The 25,202-nt window shown below is 43.8% G+C and overlaps 1 protein-coding gene across 1 annotated transcript; it reads right to left on the bottom strand.

Moving 5' to 3' along the window:
• Positions 1-9,583: 9,583 nt before the first annotated feature.
• On the bottom strand, positions 9,584-23,312 carry frmpd3 (FERM and PDZ domain containing 3). The gene is made up of 10 exons (XM_056289667.1): positions 23,205-23,312; positions 20,718-20,849; positions 20,185-20,304; positions 17,242-17,378; positions 16,607-16,733; positions 16,100-16,189; positions 15,626-15,805; positions 15,188-15,323; positions 13,518-14,408; positions 9,584-12,411 (listed from the first exon to the last, which is right to left on the bottom strand). Exons 1-10 carry the CDS (start codon positions 23,307-23,309, stop codon positions 9,584-9,586), a joined length of 4,746 nt encoding a protein of 1,581 aa, XP_056145642.1. The 5' UTR covers positions 23,310-23,312.
• Positions 23,313-25,202: the final 1,890 nt, after the last annotated feature.

The following is a 25,202-nucleotide window of genomic DNA, read 5'->3' on the forward strand; positions in this document are numbered from 1 at the left end:
AGGGCTCACCGCCCGCCCTCAGTGCTTCCTCTTTGGGTGCAGCTCCAGGCAGGGCCGGGGTCCCTGGGCCCACCGGACACGCAGACCAGGCTCCCTCAGCTGATCCAATGCCAGCTCTCCCAGAACAGACACCTTCGACACACCTCCCTGCTCTCCACACAACGACGCTAAAACACAGTCAACGCTAGGCGACGCTGCTGCCACACTGCCCTCGGTGTTATCGGAATTGCCAGTCTGTATGGGCTAGCAGTTAGCTTAGCCTGACCTGCTTTCATGTCCTGTCAGACCGCCCTCGGTGCTTCCTTTTAGGGCGCAGCTCCAGGCAAGACCGTGATCCTTGGGCCCACTAGAAGTGGCAGACCAAGGGTTCCCAGTGGATCCAACGCTAGCTCTCCCAGCCATTAAACGAAAAGAAAAAAAATCTAAGATCAAAATAAAAACTTCACAAACGACACAAACTTACTCTTATTTTCCAGATGCGCAGTTTCTTAAAGGGACAATATAATGTTTATTGAGGATTTTGGTGAACATGTAAAATTTGGATTTTTTTCATTACAACTCATGGACTTGAAGTAGCAACGTCATCTCCGTATTCATTCCTTTCATATTCCCCCTTACAGGGGCGTAACACTAAAAATGTGGACACAGCTCTCACTTTGGTTATACAAGGACCGGATGGCTTGTAGCAACTGCCCAGTATCCCATACTCCTGCAGTACCCCCCACAGAGTGCCCTGGGGTACACGGTTGTAAGCCTTCTCCAAGTCTACAAAACACATGTAGACTGGCTGGTCAAACTCCCATGCACTTCCACAAGGGTAAAGAGTTGGTCCGATTGTTCCTCCTGGATCTGAGGTTCGACAATTGGTCAGAGCCCAGCACCCTAGAGTAGACTTTACCAGGGAGGCTGAGCAATGTGATGCCCTGATAATTGGAGTACACCCTCCGGTCCCCCTTTTTAAATATGGGAACCACCGCCCCAGTATGCCACTTCACAGGGCAAGACAGCCCAACAATGTCCAGACCCATCAGCATCTCAGGGCGAATCTCATCCACACCCAGCGCTTTGCCACCGAGGAGCTTTTTAACTACCTCAGAGACTTCTGCCAGGGATATGGGTGGGGCTTCCCCTGAGTCTTCAGACTCTGCCTCCTCCACTGAAGACGTATTAGCCAGGTTCAGGAGCTCCTCAAAGTGTTCTTTCCACCGCTCGACAACATCCCTAGTCTGGGTCAACAGTTCCCCTCCCCGGCTGAACACAGCCCGAGGTAAGCCCTGCTTCCCCTTCCTGAGTCACTGGATGGTTTGCCAGAACTTCCTTGAGGCTAACAAAAAGTCCCCCACAGCCTCGCCGAACTCCTCCCACATCTGAGTTTTTGCTTCCGTGACTGTCGAAGCGGCAGCCCTTCCGGCCTCCCGGTACCGGTATGCTGCTTCAGGAGACCCCTGGGCCAACCAAGTCTGAAAGGTCTGCTTCTTCTTCTTATACTATTCTAATGTTTTTTTTTCATATTTAAACAGAAATATGCCTACACATCAAGGGAACATTGTCCGGACTATACATAGTGAGACCTACTAAAAACTCCAATATGACATAAACTACACCAGCTATATGTCTTGATGCATGCTCAATAATCCAGGTAAGAAAATCAAAGAAGGTTGAATCAGTTCATCTGGATACAACGTTTATTGACAGATACGTTTCATCTCTCAACTAAGTGGCATCTTCAGTCTAAACTGACTGCAGGTATCCCCACCCCCTATAAACATCCATTCATCCATTATCCGAACTGCCTATCCTGCTCTCAGGGTCGCGGGGATGCCGGAGCCTATCCCAGCAGTCATTGGGCGGCAGGCAGGGAGACACCCTGGACAGGCCACCAAGCCATCACACAGGGTCCACACACACACACACACACACACACACACACACACACACACACACACACACACACACACATTCATACCTAGGCGGAATTTAGTATGGCCGATTCACCCGACCTACATGTCTTTGGACTGTGGGAGGAAACCGGAGCACCCGGAGGAAACCCAGGCAGACACAGGGAGAACATGCGAACTCCACACAGACGACCACCCCCAAGGTCAGACTACCCCGGGGCTCAAACCCAGAACCTTCTTGCTGTGAGGCTACCGCGCTAACCACTGCACCACCGTGCCACCCCCTTTATAAACAATGCAGTACAATACAGTGCATAATGACCGAAACCAACGACCAGTTTCATATGCAAATATTGGTGTGACCATTGATCATGTGTCATATTCACAGAAGATTAGGGATTGTTGCGATCACAGCATTGTAAGATGGCGACAGATGTATAATGACCGAAACCAACGACCAGTTTCATGTTCAAATATGGGTGTGCCCATTAACTAGAGTTTCGATGGCCATGTCTAGCACAGAACTAGAGCAGGACCCAGAATGCAAACACACTCGAGGATGGGGCAAAAATCAAGTTCTTTATTCAGCAAAAGGTTCGGTACACAGAGGCCAATCAGCTCAGCAAAGGTATCCAAAAACGACAGGCAAAAGGCAAAGTCCAAAAACACTCGGGTCTGATCTAGAACACTCACGGGGGAAACACAAGGAAAAAAAAATGCTGGAATGCTGTCACACAAGGATCAAGACGAACTGGCACAGAAGACAGGGAGCACACAGATTAAATACACTAGGGAGGGAGACAATTAGACACAGGTGCAACACATTAGGGCGGGGCAGGTAATCGCACATGCGGGAAACAGTAGGGCAGGAAGTGAAGGTATCTGCAATGAGAGACAAGGTGGGTATCAAAATAAAACAGGAAGCACGAGACAGGGAAACAAAAACGATAACTAAACCAAGATGGACTGTGACACCATCTTACATTGCAGTGATTGCAACTATTCCGCAACTCTCTGTGACTAGTACACATGGCTATCGAAACTCTAGTTAATGGTCACACCCATATTTGCATATGAAACTGGTCGTTGGTTTTGGTCGTTATGCAAACTGTATTGTTTATAAGGGTGGGGATACCTGCAGTCAGTTGAGACTGAAGATGTCACGTAGATGAGTGATAAAACGTATCTGTCAATAAACGGTGTATCCAGATGAACTGATTCAACTTTCTCTGATATACCAGCTATACTTCCAGTGGAGGTCAAGTTTAAATAGTGACTGGGTAGTAGGTGCTGGGTAGCAGCAGTAGGATTGATATGAATATATGAATTGGTGAGTTACAAATATTACATTAGTATTTATAGTAGGTTCCAGAGTTTTGTTGGTCTGTAAAATTATTCATTCAGTGAAATGCAAGAAGTACCCCGAGCTTGATGTGTGTGTTATTCTGAACATCCTTATGCTTACTGGATGGTCAATAAATTTGTCAGCAAATAAAACCCCAGGTACTTGGCTGCAGTAGCAAAGTTTTTGGCAAAGACGAAAAGGATAAAGGCTTTTGGCTTTTATCAGCTTTTGCTGTTCTCAGGTACAAAGAACTTTTGGAAATATTTTGCTTCCAATGAGTTAACATACTATGTAAATTGCTGGAATACGCTTAGATATCACTGCACTGTTCAAAATCCTCCTCTAATGATTGTAACTAGATGGATGGCAAAGTCTTTTCTTATTGCTTGCAAAGATAGCTGCAAAGATACTTAATGGGTATTCACAATATATGTACAGTGCTGTGGACTATATTTGCCCCTTCTTGATTTCCTCTATTTTTGCATATTTGTCACAGTTAATGGTTTCAACTCTTCATACAAAATTTAATATGAGACAAGGAGAACCCAAGTAAACACAAAATTCAGTTGTTAAATGATGATTTTATTTATTTGAGAGAGAGGTTATCCAACACCAACTGACCTCGTGTAAAAAATTAATTGCCCCCTTAGTTACTCAATCATCCATTTAACCAAATTTAATGGATAATTTGATTCGATTAGAGCAGACACACAGCCTTGATTACTGCCAGCCCTGTTGAAACAAGACTTGTATAGAAACTTATCGTCAATGTGAAGCAGGCTACAAGGTCTCAACAAGCAGCACACTACACCGCCATAAAAATAAATTCCAGAAGAGATGAGAAATGAGTTGTTGAGATACATATATCAGTCTGGAAAGGGTTACAAAGCCCTAAGGCTCTGGGACTCCGGTGAACCATGGTGAGAGACATTGTCTCCAAATGGAGAAGACTTGGAGTAGTGGTGAATCTTCCCTGGAGTGGCTAGCCTACCAAATTTGTCCAAGGGTGCAGCGACAACTCATCCGAGAAGTCACAAAAAAACCCAAGACAACACCCAAAGAACCGCCGGCCTCTCCAGTCTCAGCTAAGGTCATCGTTCATGATTCGACAATAAGAAAGAGACTGGGCAAAAATGGAATTCATAGGAGAGTTGCAAGGTACAAACCCCTGCTAACTGAGAGAAACAGTACTTGACTCACATTTACAAAAAAAGCACATTGATAACCCCAAAGCCTTTTGGGATGATGTTCTGTGGCGTGAAGAGTCAAAAGTGGAACTTTTTGGAAGACACAGGTCCTGCTATGTCTGGTGTAAAGCAAACAGCATTTCACAGTAAGAACATCATACCAACAGTCAAACTTAGTGGTGATAGTGTGATGGTGTGGAGATGCTTTGCTACCTCAGGGCCTGGAGGAATTGCCATTATTAAAAGAACCATGAAGTCTTCTCTCTATGAGAACATTCTGAAGGATAAGTTCTGGTCTTCGGGCAGTGATCTGAACAGGATGGACAATGATCCAAAACACAAGAGGAAGTCCACCTCAGAATGGCTCAAAAGAAACAAAATTAAAGTTTTGGAGCAGCCTAGCCAAGTTCTTGACTTGAACCCCTTCAAGATGCTGTAGCAGGACTTTAAATGAGCATTTCAAGCTTGAAAACTCCCCGGTGCCACTGAATTACAGCAATTCTGCAAAGAAGAATGGGCTAAAATTCCCCCACGGCCATGTGAAAGACTGATCTCTAACTTTAGGAAGTGTTTGGTTGGTGCTGTTGCTATTAAAGGTGGCACAACCAGTTATTAAGTTTGGGGGGCAATTACTTATTTACATGGGTATTGGATAACGTTTTTCCTTCCATAAATGAAATGATTGATAATTTAAAAATTATATTTTGTGTTAAATTAGGTTCTCCTCATTTACTAAGTTGTTGTTGTTACATTTTGTATGAAGTTAAAACTTTTTAGTGTGACGAATATGCAAAAGTAGAGGGAATCCGGAATGGGGAAAATACTTTTTCATGGCAATGTAATTGATTGGCTTACCCACATGTTGGACAAAGCTAAGATGAGATTGATTCTTGCATTGCTACTTGCAGAATGCATTTGTTTTGACCGGTGGACATACGCAGGCTTAAATGCTAGGGTTAAATTGGGCCTGATAGAAATGGCTGGCTGCAAGCTTCACTTTCATACCCAAATGCCTCTAATGTGAGGGAAATGTTTTAGATTGTAACAGCAGCGGTGGTGTCTACTCCTCATGTATGTTAGATACAAAGAGCCACCAAGCTCTGCAACATCAGGTCCACAATGTTTGGTAGGCACTAGGCACACAAAGTCCACAAATGCATAAATTAATGGGGGTTTTTTTGTGTGTGGCTTTTTCCCCCTCTTTTTCTCCCCAATTGTACTTGGCCAATTACCCCACTCTTCCGAGCCGTCCCGGTCGCTCTCCACCCCCTCTGCTAATCCAGGGAAGGCTGCAGACTACCAAATGCCTCCTCCGATACATGTGGAGTCACCAGCCACATCTTTTCACCTGACAGTGAGGAATTTCATCAGGGGAACATAGCACGTGGGAGGATCACGCTATTCCCCCCCATTTCCCCCCAGCCAGAGCAGGTGCTAGTGCAGTGACCAGGACACATACCCACATCCGGCTTCTCGTCTGTAGACACAGCCAATTGTGTCTGGAGGGACACCCGATCAAGCCGGAGGTAACACGGGGATTCGAACGGGCGGTCTCCATGTTGGTAGGCAACAAAATAGATTGCTACGCTACCCAGACGCCCCATTACAACTTATTTTAAATGTCTGCAATGGTAAGCCCTTTACTGCGATTGGATTTTAAAAGTTTGCTTAAAGATTAGATGTCAGACGTGTTGATGAGCTGATATCAAAATGAATGAGCCAAATGATCCTAGTGTGTTGTGAAAAGGAACAGCCCTAAAATATAAATGCAACGAGAGTTATTTCTGTGCAATCAACTTTAAGTTGTCATCGTGTGAAGTCAACGCAAAAGACACCTTCCGCTTTAGCCTGCATGCAATGTCATTACCACATTCTTTGAAAGGCTTCATCTTCAACGTACTTTATTGCTCTTAAAACATGAGATAATTTTTACACAGACAGAAAACCACAGTGACGACAAGATTATTGACAGTAAATAAAGACAGAAATGAATAAGTACACATACAGTAAAGAAACAATGGACCAAGCCATGATGGACCCATTGTGTGAATTAAAACACAGACATATCCACACAATTTTGCCAACGAAACCAACTGAACAAATGACAATCACTGAAAATGTTTACCATCATGTTTAAATGTTCTGATGTAGATGGAAGAATTTTGGCTGATATTTCTGTTTATAAAAATAAACATGTTCCATGCTTTATATTCATAATACCTTTTTTTTTAAAATATATGTTTTGCTATAGGTCTATGTTACATTACTACTATAAATAATTACCTACAGAGATGTTTTGTCCTTTTTTACAAAATAGTGAAGAGACTGGATGAATCTTCACATCACAATTATTAGATTTTTTTAAAAGTATTTTTCAGGCTCACAAATATCATGTTTCAGGATATTTACATTTCCAGAGTAGAATAATACATCTCTCCAAAGAATATCCATTGCAAAACACTGTCATAGTATTTCCTGTCATGTCCCTTGCTTTTTTGTGTATTCTTTTCACTCAAGAATTGGAAAATAATCTTTACAAACAGTATAATCACCTTCATTTGTACTTTAAAAGTTTCTGCTCCGTGATCGGAGGTCCAGCAAGAAGGGGAGAACATGCACTACAGTGAGAGAGAAAACTCAGCATGGTTATGGAAAATGCCAAGTTAACAGTGAAGGATACAACACTGCTAAAAGAGAGTGCATATAAATACTATGATTGTGTTTTGAAACAAAAAAAAAATGGACTGGCACAGTGCTGAAACTATGTTTTTGCACTTGGTATTGAAGGGTGAGCCAATTGCATTTGCGCAGAAATGCTAAATATGACTTAATAACACCAATCAAGATGTCTAGAATACCAAACAATCTTTAAAAATCAGAATTTTTCAAGTCAAATTGACCACTCACTATGTGGATCAGTGTTTCGTGTGTTCCCTTTGGTGCATATACAATCCAGCATCTAGGTGCATAGTACCCTCAGTCAAATCAGATTTTTAATTTTTAACAAAAATGGCAGACATCACCTTTAAATGCAGCTTCTGATAACAAAGGGCAGGTGGCTTCACTTGCACACAGTTCAAAAGGAGCCAGTTTAGGCAACACTGTGAGTCTAATGAGGATACACCTTTGAAACCATTTGTGTATCACACTTGAGTAGCTTTTTCCCCTATCTAATAATCAATTTTCACTGTACCATTGGAGAGCCACATCAAACAAAGATCCCAAATCTCGCAAAATAAAAAAAATAGTCCCCATTTTTCTAGCAAGCAACATCAATGGGTCCATGGACTGATCCATTTTTTTTCCTTTTTTATTGAAAATATTTATCCAATCCTCAGTGGTTCAGTAGTTAAAAAGAGAGCCACCCTGAGGTTAAAATGAGTGGCGGGACTTCCTTTCCAAATCTGGTATTCTGTATCCTAAAATTGCCTTCTGGGCACTTCACAGACAGCGTCCCATGTCTAGGGATGATTGTTTAGTGTAACTAGAAAACGAGAGTAACACTAAAAGGTATGGAAGAATGCACTCATCAGATTTTCTTGGATATCATGGTGCATTACCATTTTAGTTTCAAGTTTCTCAATTTACCAATTAACGTTGAAGGATGTTCTCAGTGGTGTGCAAATAACAATAGTAAAAATAAGTGTTTTGTTGTCAGCTCATTTGCCACTTCTTATTGGGTTTCAGAACACTCTGTTAACAGTGTATATACTGTATGCCTGTGTTAGGCTTACTTAATTGTAAGGCCTTGCTGATTTGGCTCTAGGTATGACAACAGGATGAGACACAAAGAAGATTTCAGACAGGGAATAGTGGTGTTAGTTTTATTAAAATACATAGAAAACTACTTTGTGTGTTTCTTAAATATTTGTTGGATTGCACAATGTAGAACAGCACATAGAAAGCAATTGTATTTATCAATTAATTGTATTTATCTGAAAACCTGAATCATAACAAAGGATCCTATGAAACTGGTGAGCGTTAGTTTTGAAAAGATAGGGCCATGTAAAACTCATGGGCTGGACTGAATCCTTTTTTTTTTCAGCAGCAGTGTAAATAAATAAAAAAAATTGAATTGAATTGAATGAATTGAACATGAAAAGATACACAGAAATGTCCAAACTAATATTAGAGGTTGTGCAAATATCTAGAGCTAAGCTTACTCACTTGCAAGTGGATCTCTATCTAAAATTGTAATAATTCACAAGAGTGAGATGCACATTGTGTAGATCGCTGCCAGCGTAAGTTACTCGGTGCATGGGAAAAAATACAAGTGTTGGAACTCCTCCTTATATGATTACAACTTGAGTGCGGTAAATAAATTTTCACTCAGTAATTTACAGTTGTTTAGCCTGTGACATGGGTTTCTGCTACATTGTCTGCCCTAAGCAGGTGTGTGTGTGTCGTACCTGCACTGTTATTAACTTGTGAAAGAATGGGCTTATGTCAGTCAACATTGTTCAAGTGTATCATACAAGTCTTTCAGAGGTATTCACTTTTCAACACTGAATGATGTTGTGATTGATATTTCAGTTTGTCAGATGTTGTCGACACAACCAACAGACATCTCCTTTTTTCCCCCCGTTACAACAGTTAGAAAATTCAACAAACAAGCACATCACCATCTACCCAACCAATGCTTTGGACTACTTAATTCACAGAAGTCGCTATTTCATGAGCTCGCTGCATTATTTTTGCCCAGAGCATACATTTATCTCTGACTATTTATAATAATCTCTATATTTCTCTTAAATTTATGTATTTCAATAATTATTCTAACATATTTCTCCACAAAATTGTATATTATTTGTTAAGAACAACTTAAATATACATCACATAGAAAATATTATACGATAATTACTTTTGAATTGTGAATGTTGATGCTATGTGGTTAGCCCTGTCTCACCAAGTCTTTTGTGAGGGTCTTTCATCCTTTGTGCATTAGTTCGATGTGTTTTTTATATTTCAAGACAAAAGACCCGCTAGGTTACCACAGTGCATGTAAACATGAAATGAAACAGCTGCATTGCAAATTTATACTCAGGATGAATCATTGCACGTCTTGTAAAAATGTAAACAATAAATAAGTAATGAATTTTGAGAGCCCTCACTCACACTCTCAAATCTTGATTACATCCCAGGTAGGATTATCTTTACTGGGTGGGCAGAGTTTTGATGGGTCGGGTGAGAGAGCTCATGTTACTGGTGTTGGTAGAAATTTGAGGGCTCACTGTCTTTGTTGGTAAGCTGCTTGAATGTCCCATTGACTCCTCTGCCGCACGCAAAAGCAAAGTGTAGTTGATAGCTACTTCTTCAACTTTTCTTAGTAACTGCAGCCTTTGAGTTTCTGATCGTACACCTCTGACCAGCTTGATGAAGGTCTGAGTAAGGTCACACAACACCTGAAAACTGGCGGTAACAACAGCAAGCATTCGTGTTGGGCTCTTTTCAACACTTGCCACTCGCCGACAAGATGCCCGGAATTCTTTGAAACGCACAGCCAGCTCCTGTTTATACTCTGTGACTCGTGAGGCTTGAAGACGAGCTTCACCCTCTGCTTGAGGACTATTTGCACACTGACGCAGGATAGCTAGTAACTCATTAGCATCCATCTGGGCATTTAGGAAGCCATCGGGCAGGCTGAATGTCTTCCCTTGTAGAGCCTGAACTCGGGCCAGGCTTCCTTCTAATGTACCACAGGCTCGTAGGTCAATCTCCTGTGTCTGTGGCTCATCTTCCTCATCCTCCTCTTCCTCCCCACTGCAATCCTCTGCATTGAGAACTTGAAGAGTTTTGCTGACTACAGGCAGAGTACGTGAGTCCAGCTGCATCCCAGGGAGGACCTGAAGGGGAATGGAGTATGAGAGTTCATCCTTCTCACTGCTTTCATCTGCAGCTTCACACTTCCTGTAGCAGAAGCAAAATGAGCAGCATTTCTCCCTCTCCTCACTGTCTTCACTGGGCAGAGTCAGTAGCACCTCCCCAGGCCCCTCTCGACTCTCACGGAGTAGTTCCTCTCCTTGAATAAAGAACACTCCCTTTTTCCCCTTGCCTTCTGCCTGGTGAGATTGAGTGTGAACTGGTTCCACAGGGGTAGGAAGCCTCAGTCCTGTGGCCCTCACTCTCTCCATCTCCTTCTCAAGGCTCTTGGCCTTGGGCTTAACCTCAGCATAAACAGGTGTACTAGTACTGTTATCCACCTCTCCAATGCTGTAGCGCCTCTGGAGCTTCTTATATTGTGGAGCTCCCATGCAATCTGTTTGGGAGGTGCAGGTGGGCAGGCAGGAGCCCTGTTCTCCCCTGGGTTCTCTTGACTCAAGGCTAGTTGAACGAATTCGGGTAGTCTTGATCTCTAGGGTTTGCGGTCTCCTTGTGCTGCCTTGGGTGTGAGGGACTTTGGAAATTATTGGAGGGGTCTTGGAAACATTCCTCTCTCTGCCTCTGTGCTGTGTTTCTGCAGTTGAGCCAACTGGAGTGTCAGGTAGACGTATGCCTCTGCACATTCTCTTACAGTCACAGCTGCGCCGCTGCTCCCTGGAGATACCTGGTGCCTTCTGAACTGGACTGGTACGGAGCTGACAGGCACAGGGAGTGCCTGAGGGCACTGGTGAAGATCCCTGTGGTAGATACTCTCCCTGGGATGACTTCGGCTTTAGCAGCTCCTCCAAAAACTCTAGCTCATACTGGCGGACCTTCTGCAACTGAGCCCGTCTCTCATCCGTCTCTCTCCGCATTCTGGCTGGAAATGTGGCTGACAGCAGGTTTCTGAAGCTCAGGAAAGGGGCAGTACGACTGCACTTGCTCTTACTGCTGCCCTGCTTCTTTGAGTCACTGGCTGGGAGTGTGGAAACCTTATCAACAGGGGTACTTGGGTGAGTGGGGTCTTCCAAAATGGGTAATGCTTTTGGGGGGCATTTCTGTTGTTCAAGGTGTGCTTTGCCCTGGGAACCATCAGTCTTACCTTCTGCTGCTTCTTTTCGCTCTGATTTGACAGGCATGTGAGGAGAATACTTGGTTTGGATTTGAGGGTTGGGTTTAGCCAAAGTAGGGTCTGCTCCTCCCCCCCTTGCTGCGTTATCTTTGCTGTTTGCCTGCTGGAGGCCTTTGGCACGTAGACGCTCATCATCTGTGGGTGAGGATGACTGAAACAAAACCACCCTTTGAACCTGTGGATTTTTTAGTCTAAGCTGGGTACCAGACTCCACCCGGACCGGGCATGTGCAGAAAAGGTCATCAATTGGCAGAAGCTCTTTAGAGCTTGAAGGCTTAATGGTCTCGCTAGAGGCAGTCTCGGCATCTTGGCACATGTTAGTAGGAGAAATCTTGGCAGAGGCAGTTCTGTCAGCAGGCAAGAGGATAGGTAAGGCTTTGTTGGTGGGGTCAGTACTAGGAGTTGCAGTTGTTGTCCCCTTTATGCCATCAGAAAGGTTTTGACTCAGTTTTTCCGTGGAGGAATTTGATGACTCCTGATCGTTGCTGCCTTGGGTTGTTGATGGATCACTGGATGCTTGGATAGACACTTTGGGCTCTCCAGATGACTTAGATGTGGAGTCAGAGATGCTTGCTTTGGTGGACTCTGGTTTTATTTTTCCATTCATTTTTTGTTCACTCTGAGCATGCTCCTGAGTGCTCTCTTTCTCCCCTACAATGCTGAGGGTTGCAGTCTCTTGGCTAGGGCTGACTTTCAAAGGAACAGTCTTGCTGAGTATCACTTGTTTGGATGGACAGCCAGCACGGATCTGACCAACAGAAAAGGCTCCGGTGCCTATGGTCTGAGCAGTGCAGCCAGGAATAGCTAGGGGGAAGTCACGACGGCAGATAATTCGCTCTTTGTTGATGTGATGGGCCAGTAGGTAGGCCTGGTTCTGGCGCTGCTTCATTGCCGAAACCATCTCAGACACATCTGTCAACTCTGAGGAGTTGGTCTCATGTCCTGAGTCCAAAGATGACTCAGGTGTAATGGCAGCTAACACAATAAGCCCTAAGGAAGAAGGGAAGACAGCACACCATCAGGGTATTAAAGACCCACAACACAAATTAGAATTAAAGAAATAATTATCTTGTCTCAACACCCAAGTACTCCTTATTATGACTTTACTGTTACTCAACTTTTTTTATTAATATTAGTTTCATAAAATATGTGCGCTTATTATGCATGAAATCTACTTGCTCACTTTCAAAGAAAATGATTGGAGTTGTAAATATAGTAGGCTTTATTCCTATGGAATAATAACCTGGTGATGGGAGACTTCTGGATTTTTTGCAGCCTATCTTGTTGAAAAGTTTTAGACAAAATGTCTTTCTGAGAAATTTTGTGCCAGCCTTACATCTACAGTCATCAATGCTAGTTGTATATAAATGGGACAAAAAAGCGTCTCGTACAAACTACAAATAGGTATTTAAAAAAAAATAATCTTTTTTTATTACTTGACCATTCAGAATTTTTACCATTATCAGTTATGGTTGTAGTCTAATGCAATAATGATTTTATTTTTAAATGGCGCTAGAATTGTCAGTTTTGATACCTATCTCCAGCCTGCCCAACTGTGTCAACATCTGTTAAAGTATCCTTGAGCAAGGCAATAGATGTCTATATTCTTAAGACACTCTGACTGACCATGTATACAGACCACTGTGGTGAACCACATGTTCATGTTAGCATTACTTGAAAGATGTGCAAAGATTAGCAAATTCTGGACTATTCCAGTGTTGAATATTGATTAAAGTGTCCTATAATCCTAAAACATTTTAAGGTTAAAGTTTCTAATTAAAGCGGTAATGGGGAAAATGTATTAACATGAGAAGGAAAACTATGATAGGCTTCCAAAAATCCTTAACCTTTTCTTTCATGCATTTTTTTAATCACAAAAAGTTAGAAAATCAGTTATCGAGTTTTTACTTGCTGTCACACAAGGGGACAGGCTCAACTCAGTAATAACAAAAGTTGATGGTACTATAAATACTATATAAAAACTACCGCATTTATAATGCTGAAGATAAAGAAATTTAAATAACATTGTAGTGGATTAGTACTACTGTTAAGTCTGGGAATGAGATGAGGGCCTTGGCTTGACTCAGACTGTTGACCTGCAGTCTGTGCTGGCTGTTGGGGGTGATGAGGATAGTCTTCGGAAGCTGCCAAAGCCTCTAATGCCTGCAAAGTGGACACCAGGGCATCATCAAGCTCCTGGGCATGGTCCCGCACTGTTCTGGTGGCCACATTATCAATCAGTGTCACTGGTACATCTTCCTTGCCCTGCGCCACCTTCCCAGAAGTCGCCCCTGGGCTAACACTGGCACGCATCTTTCTCCCTCTCTTAGTGTCATCCTCATCTGAACTGTTGTCCCTAAACCCAGGTGGTGGGGCAGCAATAGCAGGTGGTGGTGGCTGCAACCTCCCTCCTCCATCATTTGCCTCCTCCTCATCTTCCTCTTCATTCCCAGGAGGAGGTAGGGCTATGAGGTCAACGGCACCTCCGTCACGTGAGGCACAATTGCTGGAACAATGCTTCCCTGAACTGCCACTACCATTCACTGCTATTGATAGACCCTCTGCCCTAAATCTGGCTTTGCAAGAGTCACAGAAATACCGTGAGGTTTTCTGGGACTGACTCATCGTTTGAGCCCGGCTTCGAAAACCTGCATTCTCCTCAGTGGGGCTCCCAGCACCCACAACAATTTCTTCGGTGCTCTGCTGGGTGGGATCAGACTTAGTGCGTGGCCGCCCTGAAGGCTCCTGGGAAATGAAGTTCTCATTAATGTCACGCTCAGCTTCTGCTTGTGTTTGGAGTTCCTGAAGCTGATGTTGTTCTCGTAGATGTATATGACACAAGCCGAGGTGCTGAGGCTCTGCAGGAGCAAGGGCCCTTGAGGACCCTGGTTCCCTATGTGTGCCGTCCCTCTCGTCACTTCGCCGCCCACTACTTGACAAGCCTGCAGTCCCAGAACGTGGATGAGCATGGTGAGAGCCTCTGTAATCTGAGGACAAAAGTGTCAGAGCATTGGAGAGTTTGAGGAGTTAACAACTATTGGGCATAGAGTAGATCCAGATAGGAAAGCAGTGGTGGCAGCTGGTGGTCACATGGGGGACTTTTTGTTATATCACAGATGGATGCTGACGGTTGAAGTTTGTTTGAGGTTGCGAGGTTAGATTCTGGTGGAATGTGATGGGATAGTATGATGGTTCCATTTTTGAGGTGGATTACAGGTGGAAATAGCAGATGAGCGAAGAGCTGTACATGCTTGACCATTATGGTTTTATGATCAGAGCAACAAAAAAAAAAAAAAGAAGAAAAAAATGCGTAGAACATTTCATAATGTTACTCTATCCTGGGAAAAGGAAGAGTGAACTGTCCCATTTCAAAAAGTCACAACAGAAATGAACGTAGAGACAGCAGAGGGCGCCATGGAAAGGTAAAGTAATTCCATGATAATCTGGTTATTGCTTATAATGGTTTTAATCCAGATACAGATGGAGAGGCAAGTCAATGTCTACATAGACTGAACATACAGTGAAGATTACCAAATACCGACTGACTGGCAATGTCTCACATGATACCTTACAAGACAGTGGATGAAAGCTATTTGTGGTTAAAGAATGGAAAATGGTATTTTTTTTTTCATTTTAAAATTCAAGAGAAATCATTTTCTATTAATTTTTTTCAGGAATTTCTTTTTTCACAAGGTGGTATATTTTGTAGACAGAGCATGTGTGTATGCCTAAAAACAGAAGTCAAGAAAAGCAATTTAGAACATACCAGCCTTGGTCAGCTGAGATTGACCAGGTGTCCGGAAGTAGATGGTCCGTTTGGGGTCCACAAACAACTTGTAATAGCCAGAGATGAGGCAGGCAAAATTACTGGCTTCAGGCCACTCCATAAGCAGAACCAGGGGCTGCAGGGGGTGGCAGGGAGGGGAATTAGGAGACTTTTTAGGGGACAGGCAATAAGTATTGCCTGCCATTATTGTAATGTTGATTGAAATGTATTGAGTTGTTGGTTAACAAAGTACAGAATCGTGGGTTTTACAAATACAATGTTATATGTACACTATCCCTAGATAGTTTTGCAGGACATGCAAAATGCAGATTTGTAATTAGTAAAAGTTAATTGCTACAAAGATTATGTTCCATGCTGTTTGTGGATTGTTATTCGATATCATTGTAATATTAATATTCCTGTAGACTGCTTTGTTACCTTGGCTTCATGTATAGTCACTTCCACCCGAGCTACACCTTGGTTTTCCCGGTAAAGCTGAATCTTAGCAACACGACTGAATTCAGCCAAAACTGTGGTGAGGTTGTTTTTCAGGTCAATTACATGACTTATACCATGACGTGGACCCACCAGTAAGGTGGTGGCAGATTGTTTCTCATCCTGTTGGGGAAACACAAGAGATCTCCAATAAGATGTTTGAAAAACACCACCAAAGATAAATTTGTTTACAACATAATCAGTTCCTCTCCTGGTGGTTTAGAAATCCACAGTGACAAAGAGCTGATACTGCCAAAATGTTAAATCAGTACATGTACAAAGAGTCTGCTCATGTTGTGGGACTCTGTTGTAGTGTTGTGGCTCCCAAAATGGTATTAGGACCATGCAAAGGAAATCACAGGAAGCAAAAGGAATTCACATGGGACTACTCCAGACCAAGATGTACACAGTAATTACCAATCCAACAGTATGGAAGAGTAATCCACCAAAAGGTGGGAGGTCATTGAGTACACGCATGTATTGCAGTTTCCCTTGGAGAGGCGGGACCTGTCAGGTGGATGACAAAAGAAAGGGGATCAGTTGTCCTTGATTGAGATCCTTTAACTCAGTACTCATCTTGGCCTGCTGGAGGCGCTATAAAGCCACAAACTTCAATACCAAAGCCTTATGAAACAGCCACATCTATGTACAAAAGCTGAGAGTCAGTCTCAAAACGAAGGTTTGGGTTATCATCCAAACACAATCATGAAATATAATGAATATACATCTCCTGTGGACTATTTGAATTTTCAACAAATGATCAACAGCAAATAGTAATGCAGGAAAGTTTTGTACAGTTCTAAAATACAAATTAATAAAGAGATAGCTGTGAGCAATTATACTTCTCAAGGGACATTTTAAATATATAAACATCAAAATGATAACGATTTACAGGTAAGGACAACCTGAAGTTACAAGCTGTACCTTGTTTCCTGATGGTGGTGGTTGTTGATATGTCTTCAACAGCTGAGACAGTGTCTTACACACATTCTTCTCCTTGACTGTCGGCAGCAGTGTGAGAGGAAGGAAAGGCTCTAGGCCCCACTCTTTCCTGTGATTGAAAATGAAAGATGATACGTGAATAAGTCAGATAAAGAACTGTTTAATTAAGAGTCAAGGAAAGATTGTTGACTGACAAGGAGGGGAGACTCTCCATCCTGTGGCAGAACTCCTACAGCAGGACTCAGTCAGTTTTGCTCACATCTTCTCATATGCATGCATGCATATGTTCCGCCTCTTTGGATGTAAGGCCAGGGGCTAATTAGTTACTAGTCTGAGGATTTCAAGTGACCAAATGGGCAAAGTGAGTGAGAGATGTAATTTCCCAAATTAACGGATTCCTTTTTCTCATAATGACTAGGGGGGAAATGATCTCTTGAGTAATTTCAGTTTTCAGTACTAAGGGGGTTAATTAATAACCACTTATAGACTGTAAAATAAACCAACTTGATTATTAGACTCAATGATAGGAGAGGTCAGAAATCCGAGATGAAATTATAAAATTTGGTGCTGCACCCCTGTGTGTGTAATTTGTAGTAAATTATTTAGGAATGACTTACTCCACATGCTTGAGAGAGATCTTCTGATGTGGCCTGGCCGAGGACACAGTGATGTAGATATGGAGGGCTGCCAATCGCAGTGTGATATCAGACTTCCAGTCCATGGCGTAGCGCTCCTTAATGACGTCATTGCGACTCTGTCAGGGACACGATGGCACGCAATTTGATTCTTTTATTTATTTATTTAGATTTTTTTTCTCCCACCCTTTTTCTCCCCAATTGTATCCAGCCAATTATCCCACTCTTCCGAGCTGTCGCGACCTCTGCTCCACCCCCTCTGCCGAGCAGGGGAGGGCTGCAGACCACCACATGCCTCCTCCAATACATGTGGAGTCGCCAGCTGCTTCTTTTCACCTGACAGTGAGGAGTTTTGACAGAGTGACGTAGCGCTCAGGAGGATCCTGCTATTTCCCCCCGTCCCCCCGAACAGTTGCCCCGACAGACCAGAGGAGGCGCTAGTGCAGCAGCCATGACACATACCCACATCTGGCTACCCACCCGCAGAGCAGAAACGGCCAATTATGTCTGTAGGGATGCCCGACCAAGCCGGAGATAGCACGGAGATTTGAACCACCGATCCCCGTGTCGGTAGGCAACGGAATAGACCGCCACGCCACCCAGACGCCCCAACATTATTTTGTTCTACCTCTAGCTAATGGCAGACAGAGGGGCAGGGGGAGACTCCCTATTGAAAGCCTTGGCAAAAAAAAAAAAAACAAACGACCCCCAAAAAATCTTTAACCTATGACATAGTAAGAATTGGCAAGACAGAGTTCCTTGATCTATTGAACATATCACACAGAGGGGTGAAGTATCTTTGACTAATTTTTTGTAAGCTTGTGGGAGAGAAGTGCAATCTACACACAACTTTGAATTGTATCAAAGTATGCCTAGCATTTATAGAACTACGGTGAATGTCTTTATGCATGCTCAATAATCCAGGTAAGAAAATCAAAGACGGGGGTCTGCGGTGGTGTAGTGGTCTATGCATCGGCTTTGTGTTGATGCAGTTGCCCACTGGGGACCGGGGTTCGCGCCCTGGTCTCGTCAGATCCGACTATGGCCGGACTCAATGAAACAGCAATAATTGGCAACGCTGTCTTTGGGAGGGGGGCGAAGTCGGCTTGCGTTCGTCACATGAATGCGTCTGTGTCAGAAAAAGCAGTGGTTCGGCCTGGACTGCCGGCCGGAGAGATGCAGTTGGTGAACGCATGCAGTACGGGGTTGGGTGTTTTAACTAAGATAGGGATCGATTGGCCACGAAATTGGGAGAAAAAGGGAAAAATCAGAAATAAATTTACAAAAAAAAATCAAAGAAAGTTTAATCAGTTCATCTGGACACAACGTTTATTGAGAGAAATGATGAGCGATGAAATGTTTCTGTCAATAAACATCTCCAGATGAACTGATTCAACTTTCTGTGAACTACTGTGAATATTTTCAATACAGATTTTCCACACTTTGTCTGTAATTTCAGTTCCCAATTCTTTCTGCCAGTCTTCCCTAAATGAATTTGATGGTGGACTATTTAAATTTTGTAGAATGTTGCAAAAATAAGACAGTGTACGATTAGTATACAATTTTTTATTTCACCATTTTTCTCCCCAATTGCATCCAGCCAATTACCCCACTCTTCCGAGTTGCTTCGGTCACTGCTCCACCCCCTCTGCCGATCTGGGCAGGGCTGCAGAATACCACATGCCTCCTCCATTACATGTGGAGTCGCCAGCCGCTTCTTTTCACCTGACAGTGCGGAGTTTCGCCAGGGGGACATAGTGCGTGGGAAGATCACGCCATTCCCCCCAGTTCTCCCTCCTTACCAAACAGGTGCCCAACCGACCAGAGGAGGTGCTAGTGCAGCGACCAGGACACATACCCACATCTGGCTTCCCACCCGCAGACACGGCCAATTGTGCCTGTAGGGATGCCCGACCAAGCCGGAGGAAACACAGGGATTTGAATCGCCCATCCCCGTACTAGTAGGCAATGGAATAGACTGCCACGCCACCCGGACGCCCCCTAGTATACGACTTAATAGTCAAGAGACTACCCAAAGCAGCATGAGTGTCGCAATTGTAGAAAGCAGAAGAAATGTGAAGTTGGGAGCTGAAATGTTTGCTGCAATTGCTGAAAAGAGGTGAGTCGATCATTAATATAGCAATCTCTTAGAGAGATGATTCTCCCTCCATGTTGTGAAGACCGGGTCTGGAGGACCCGGTCTAAATGCATGATTGGACCATATCGGGGTATCCAAGTATATTTTAGGGGCTTTCAATATAGACAACCCCTGGGACCATACCTTTAAGGAGTTTTGGATTATGGGCTTATTCCCATATAAGTCTTTTTTAGCCTTTGTTGGACCGTTAAGGAATGCTGGGAGACATGAACGCTTGCAAGAAAGGTGCTCAATATGCAGCCATGCAGGCATTTCTTCCAGGTTACTGCCAGGAGGGCAACCACGCCAGAAAGAGAAACTACTTAAATGGACAGCCAAATTGTACAATTTAAACTGGGGAAGATTAAATCCACCTTCACTTTCACCTTTACTAAAAAAAACTTTTTAGAAATTCTAGGTACTTTACCAGACCAAATGAAAGATGAAACAACAGAGTCTAGCTTCTTGAAGTAAGTGGACTTTAAGTCTTTGAAAGTCATGTTAATCACTAAGCTGGGTGGCTTCAGATAATGCAGAGGCATAAAATTGCCTTAAAGCTGTTGAGACCAAGCCTGGCACTGGTGCATGCATTTTCCTGGCTCATCTCCAGATTTTGATAAAGAAGGAGAGGGCAAACATGATTTAACAGAACGACTAAAATGAAAGTAGCTACCCAAGAGAGTTTCTAAACCCTCTGTTGGCAGCCTCCGCTCAGTGAATAGAGAGCTCTCCTTGTCTGTCATGAGACTAGATGACATTTCAAATCCCCCTTTAACCCAGTTCTTTACCTGTATATACAGGTACTCGAATGCAGCAGGGTCCCTCCTCAGCAGGTCTGCAGGATCCTTGGGGAAGAAGCATATGCGAAACAGACACTTCATCCCCTGGAAGTAGGTCCTGTGCACCACCTGAGGGAATAGTAATGACTACATGATTAGATCTCTGGCATTAGTCACACATATCACAGTTTGAGTCCCCGTAGATGAGCAGTCTATAATGCATTCTGAATACATCTGTAACCCTCTCTGTCACTTTGCTGTGCCAGAGGGAGTTATTTGGAACCTAACAGGACCTTGATAAATATGTAATGTCTACATCATATTTCCATATATTCAAACTACATCCCAATGGTGGGTTGACAAAAAAAGAAAAAGAAAAAAAGAAAACCAGAGCAATCTGGGGGGACAGTGTCGACTCGTGATGTCCTCACCACATCCATCAACAGAAATAGTGTTGTAAGTGCAAATGTTCCACTCCTTTCAGATTAACTGAGTTCACTGACACAATCAGAGGGTCTTTGCTCCAACCACAGAGTGCTTACATGTGACAGAGGCTGATTCTCCTGCAGCAGATGCAACCTCGGACTCTGATCCAGACCACCTGCCTCCAGCACCAGGGCAAAGTGCTCGATGTAACGTAGTGAGAGGCGATCTTGCAGGGAAGAGATCACATCCTGGAAGGTGTGTGTGTGTGTGTGTGTGTATGTATGTGTGTGTGAGAGAGAGAGAGAGAGAGTGCGGAAGAGAGAAGGAGAGTGGGGAATTGGAAAATACTTCAGCAGCAAAGACCAGCTGTATTATGGGAAAATAGGTGTTTTTGATTTAGATATGGAGGCTGCTGAGACTGCTTTCAGCATTGTGCTTAATCTGTTCTATGGTGGGAAAGAGGAGGTTGGCTATTTGAAAATCTCATTGTGGAGGCCTACTCAAAAGGATGTTTTCCATCAAGGCTCTTTTTCTTGGTTGGCCCTGTCCACGATGCTGAACTCATCGTTAAATGCAATCGAGACCTCAGGAAGGCATTACAATGTGTTCTGTACGGATCAAGCACTTCATGGGGAGAACGAATGCCGTATAAACACAAAGGAGAACTCTTAACAGTTGTTATTGTGCAAATAGGTTTACTGTATCTGAACGACGAGGTGCTTTTCTTACACAGATAATACTTTGGGTTAAAAGTGGTTGATTTAACAATTTCTTGCCTACGCCTTTGGGTAAGTTTTTATAATATTTTTCATGTTATTATAAATGTTTAAAAGATATTGGCTCTATATATTCTCATGCATCTAATAAATGTATTAGAGGCATGAGAATGAATGGAGACATAACTTATTGATATGGTTGCCAGCCTTGGAAAAGAGCACACACTATACGTACAAATGCAATGTTTTGCTTCCTGTATGCGAGATGCATTTAAATGGTGGGCGCACATCGGAGTCATCGAGCCAGAGACACCTCGTATCACAGCTCCCTGTGAAACACAAACATCAACTGCCTTGGGGCGTCCAGGTAGCGTAGCGGTCTATTCCGTTGCCTACCAACACGGGGATCGCAGGTTCGAATCCCCGTGTTACCTCCGGCTTGGTCGGGCATCCCAACAGATACAATTGGCTGTGTCTGCGGGTGGGAAGCCAGAGGTGGGTATGTGTCCTGGTTGTTGCACTAGCGCCTCCTCTGGTCGGTTGGGGCGCCTGTTCGGCGGGGAGGGGGAACTGGGGGGAATAGCGTGATCCTCCCATGCGCTACATCCCCCTGGTGAAATTCCTCATTGTCAGATGAAAAGAAGCAGCTGGCGACTCCACATGTATCGGAGGAGGCATGTGGTAGTCTGCAGCCCTCCCCGGCTTGGCAGAGGGGGTGGAGTAGAGACCGGGATGGCTCGAAAGAATGGGGCAATTGGCCGGATACAATTGGGGAGAAAAAGAAAAAAGATAAAAAAGAAACATCACCTGCCTTAACCATGTTGACTAATGTGCGTCATGTTAAATGAAGCCTTGGGATAATAAATAATCAATAGAAGGAGCTACAGCGTGTTATAGATTTTGGCCTTGAATACAGCAGGAGAGTCTCTTTCATTTTACAGACTGCAACTTGGCCCACATTTGGGCATCCTATTGTGCATCTGATTTAAGCTCTAGCATTGTTTTGTATTTGTATCTTATATCATACCGCAATCCCATTCAATTTGACTCAGTAGATGAGAGCCTCCTTTACTTCACCCTGCACTTTCTCTCTCTCCCCCACTCCAATAATGAGTGGCGAAAGGATTTCTTAACTCTAATGGATTGCTTTTAAGGAGTTTGTTTAGAGATGTCAACCTAAAGAGGCTCACTACAGGGTAATAGTGACCTTTGTTTGTCTTTTTTAATGTCATTCTTAACATTACAGATATTTCAGATTAAAACGCTGTTTTTGCGGGGGGGGGGGATTTTTCCCCCTTTATCTCCCCAATTGTATCCAGCCAATTACCCCACTCTTCCGAGCCATTCCAGTCTCTGCCCCGCCCTCTGTGCCAATCCGGGGAGGGCTGCAGACTACCACATGCCTCCTTCGATATGTGGAGTTGCCAGCCGCTTCTTTTCACCTGACAGTGAGGAGTTTCGCCAAGGGGATGTAGCACGTGGGAGGATCACGCTATTCCTCCCAGTTCCCCACCCCCCCTGAACAGGTGCCCCGACCGACCAGAGGAGGCGCTAGTGCAGCGACCAAGACACATACCCACATCCGGCTCCCCACCCACAGACACGGCCAATTGTGTCTGTAGGGATGCCTGACCAAGCCGGAGGTAACAGAGGGATTCAAACCAGTGATCCCCGTTTCGGTAGGCAAGGGAATAGACCACCACGCCACCCAGACACCCTTTAAAAAGCTTGTAAAATCAGGGCTGCCTCATTTCTTTTATCTATACAGTGACTGGATGGCCAGACAGACACACACACACACCTACACATGTAACTGACACAGACAAACACACATGCCCCTGTGCGTTGTGCTCTAACAAAAGGCCATTTGTTGCGGCAAGTACGTACTCTAACAGTGGTACGGCTATCAAACGTGAAAGACTTGATCTGTCCATTCTCCAGGAACACCTTCAACACATTTGGTATGAGTAGCAAGGATTCGTCCTTGAGCATTGTCTGAAAGAACGAAAGGCAGAGGAAAGAGGTAAGAAAACATGAGAGTTGAGGTTTAATAAAAGTGTAGAAATGTGTAAAAATGTGACTAAAAAGGTAATCAAAATTAATCTATGCATGTGCACTTTGACCTCTAGAACTGAATTAGAGGTAACAGATTGGAGAAGAGGATAAATTCCAGTCTGAAAAAAATAGGGTAGCCTTATTTGACCCATGGAGCAATAACTCAACTGAACTTATGGCTGCCCAAAAAGAAGAAGAAAAGAAAGCCACTTTTATATTGTCATTGCACAGGTTACAATGAATTTGTTTTCCTCCATTTAACCCATCCTATTGTATAGGAGCAGTGGGCAGCTGCACTGCCCGGGGACCAACTCCCATTCTTCATTCCATTGCCTTGCTCAGGGACACAGACAGGAGTATTAACCCTAACATGCATGTCTTTCTTGATGGTGGGAGGAAACCCATGCAGACACGGGGAGAACATGCAAACTCCACACAGAAAGGACCTGGGTCAGCCTGGGGTTCGAACCCAGGACCTTCTTGCTGTGAGGCAACAGTGCTAACCACTGGACCACCGTGCCGCCCAAAGGGAACAAAGATCTGCCTTGGGATGCCTTCCCTAGTGCATATCGTGTTGTGATCCCAAAAGGGCTTATTCAGTTTCTTTAATCCAGCCCCACAGTATCTATGCTACCCAAAAAAAGAATGCTGGGATGGAATCCATTCAGAGTATTTGTGTTGTGTGAGTGGAAGGATGGGACTAGAGCCCTGGCTCAAAACTACAGCTTTTACTCAAATCAACTGTTGGAAGAAAAATCATGATATACAGACAGTTCAGTTCCCTCTCATGGAATATAGTGTGATAGACACCCTCCTCCCTGTCCATCACACTATCCCTGTATCTGCCTCTGCCTCTCTTCCTGTCTCTTGTTCCTTCTGTTGCTGAGGACTTTTTAGCAAAGTGACTCTACTCATTACCATTACAGAGTTTCAAAGAAGTTGAGGTCAAAAAAGCTTTTGGGATCTAAGAAGAAAAGGGTTTATGTATGTGTGTAGATCTAATGGTTTGATGTTACTCGGTACAAGGATGTAGGAGTTACAGCCCTGAAGCCCAGCTCTAAGCCACTTACAATACTGTGCCCTTTTCTCTTCACTGTATTTCAGATGTTTTTAGGTGAAGGTGATATATGTTAAAAGGGAGCCAGATGTCACTTAGGATAGTGTGATGACATTGATTTATCGTTGTCAATGAATCTCCACAGATGTACATAGTAGTTGATAGGTAAAGTGTGTCCAAACCAGATTCCTGCCAGGCTGTTTAATGGTTACTCAAATATTCAAATAGTTGCTCAACGAGTTGTTTTGCTGTCCTGTGCAAATCCTGGGGGGGGGGGGGATAAAGGCTGATTAAGGCTGAAAGCAGGTCTTTCATCATGCAGCAGCAACACAGGTAGGCTAAACAAGTGAAGAGACACCACCAACATGTTCATCTATTTCCCATTACCACCCGACGCCTTTGGCCCTGTGAGTGTGAGCCAAGAGGGAAGGCGCAGCCAATGTGTGTCATATTGAAAAATTAAGTGTTATGAGAAGTGAGAAGCAGCAGATGTGTCTAGCCTCATCTCTCTATCCCTGCATGTCAATAAAACGTTGGAGTGCAGGTTAGGTTGTCTGCACTGATAAGCAAGCCTTGAACCAATCAATCCCAGCATGCAGCTCCTGATCACAGGTAATGGATAGAAATGATTAAACCTTTTGCCGAGGGGTTGTGGGGCCTGTGACTAGGGCGCCTGATTGTAGCACCCCAATACCAGGGGGCATTTACTCACAGGTCTGATCAGCAGGATTTACAGCCATAAGATGAAGACAGAGGATGAGGCAGAGGTGTGA

The sequence above is a fragment of the Lampris incognitus genome, chromosome 1, assembly GCF_029633865.1.
Source record: "Lampris incognitus isolate fLamInc1 chromosome 1, fLamInc1.hap2, whole genome shotgun sequence".
Taxonomy (NCBI): Eukaryota; Metazoa; Chordata; class Actinopteri; order Lampriformes; family Lampridae; genus Lampris; species Lampris incognitus.

What these genes read in the sequence shown, in the direction of transcription:
- frmpd3 (XM_056289667.1), bottom strand. Translation starts at nt 23,309, where the DNA reads ATGCTCAAGGACGAATCCTTGCTACTCATACCAAATGTGTTGAAGGTG. An exon ending in AGAATCAGCCTCTGTCACAT is followed by an intron (nt 20,305 to 20,717) that starts GTAAGCACTCTG and finishes CTATTCCCTCAG; the next exon opens with GTGGTGCACAGGACCTACTT. An exon ending in ATCTCTCTCAAGCATGTGGA is followed by an intron (nt 16,734 to 17,241) that starts GTAAGTCATTCC and finishes TTTCAATCACAG; the next exon opens with GAAAGAGTGGGGCCTAGAGC.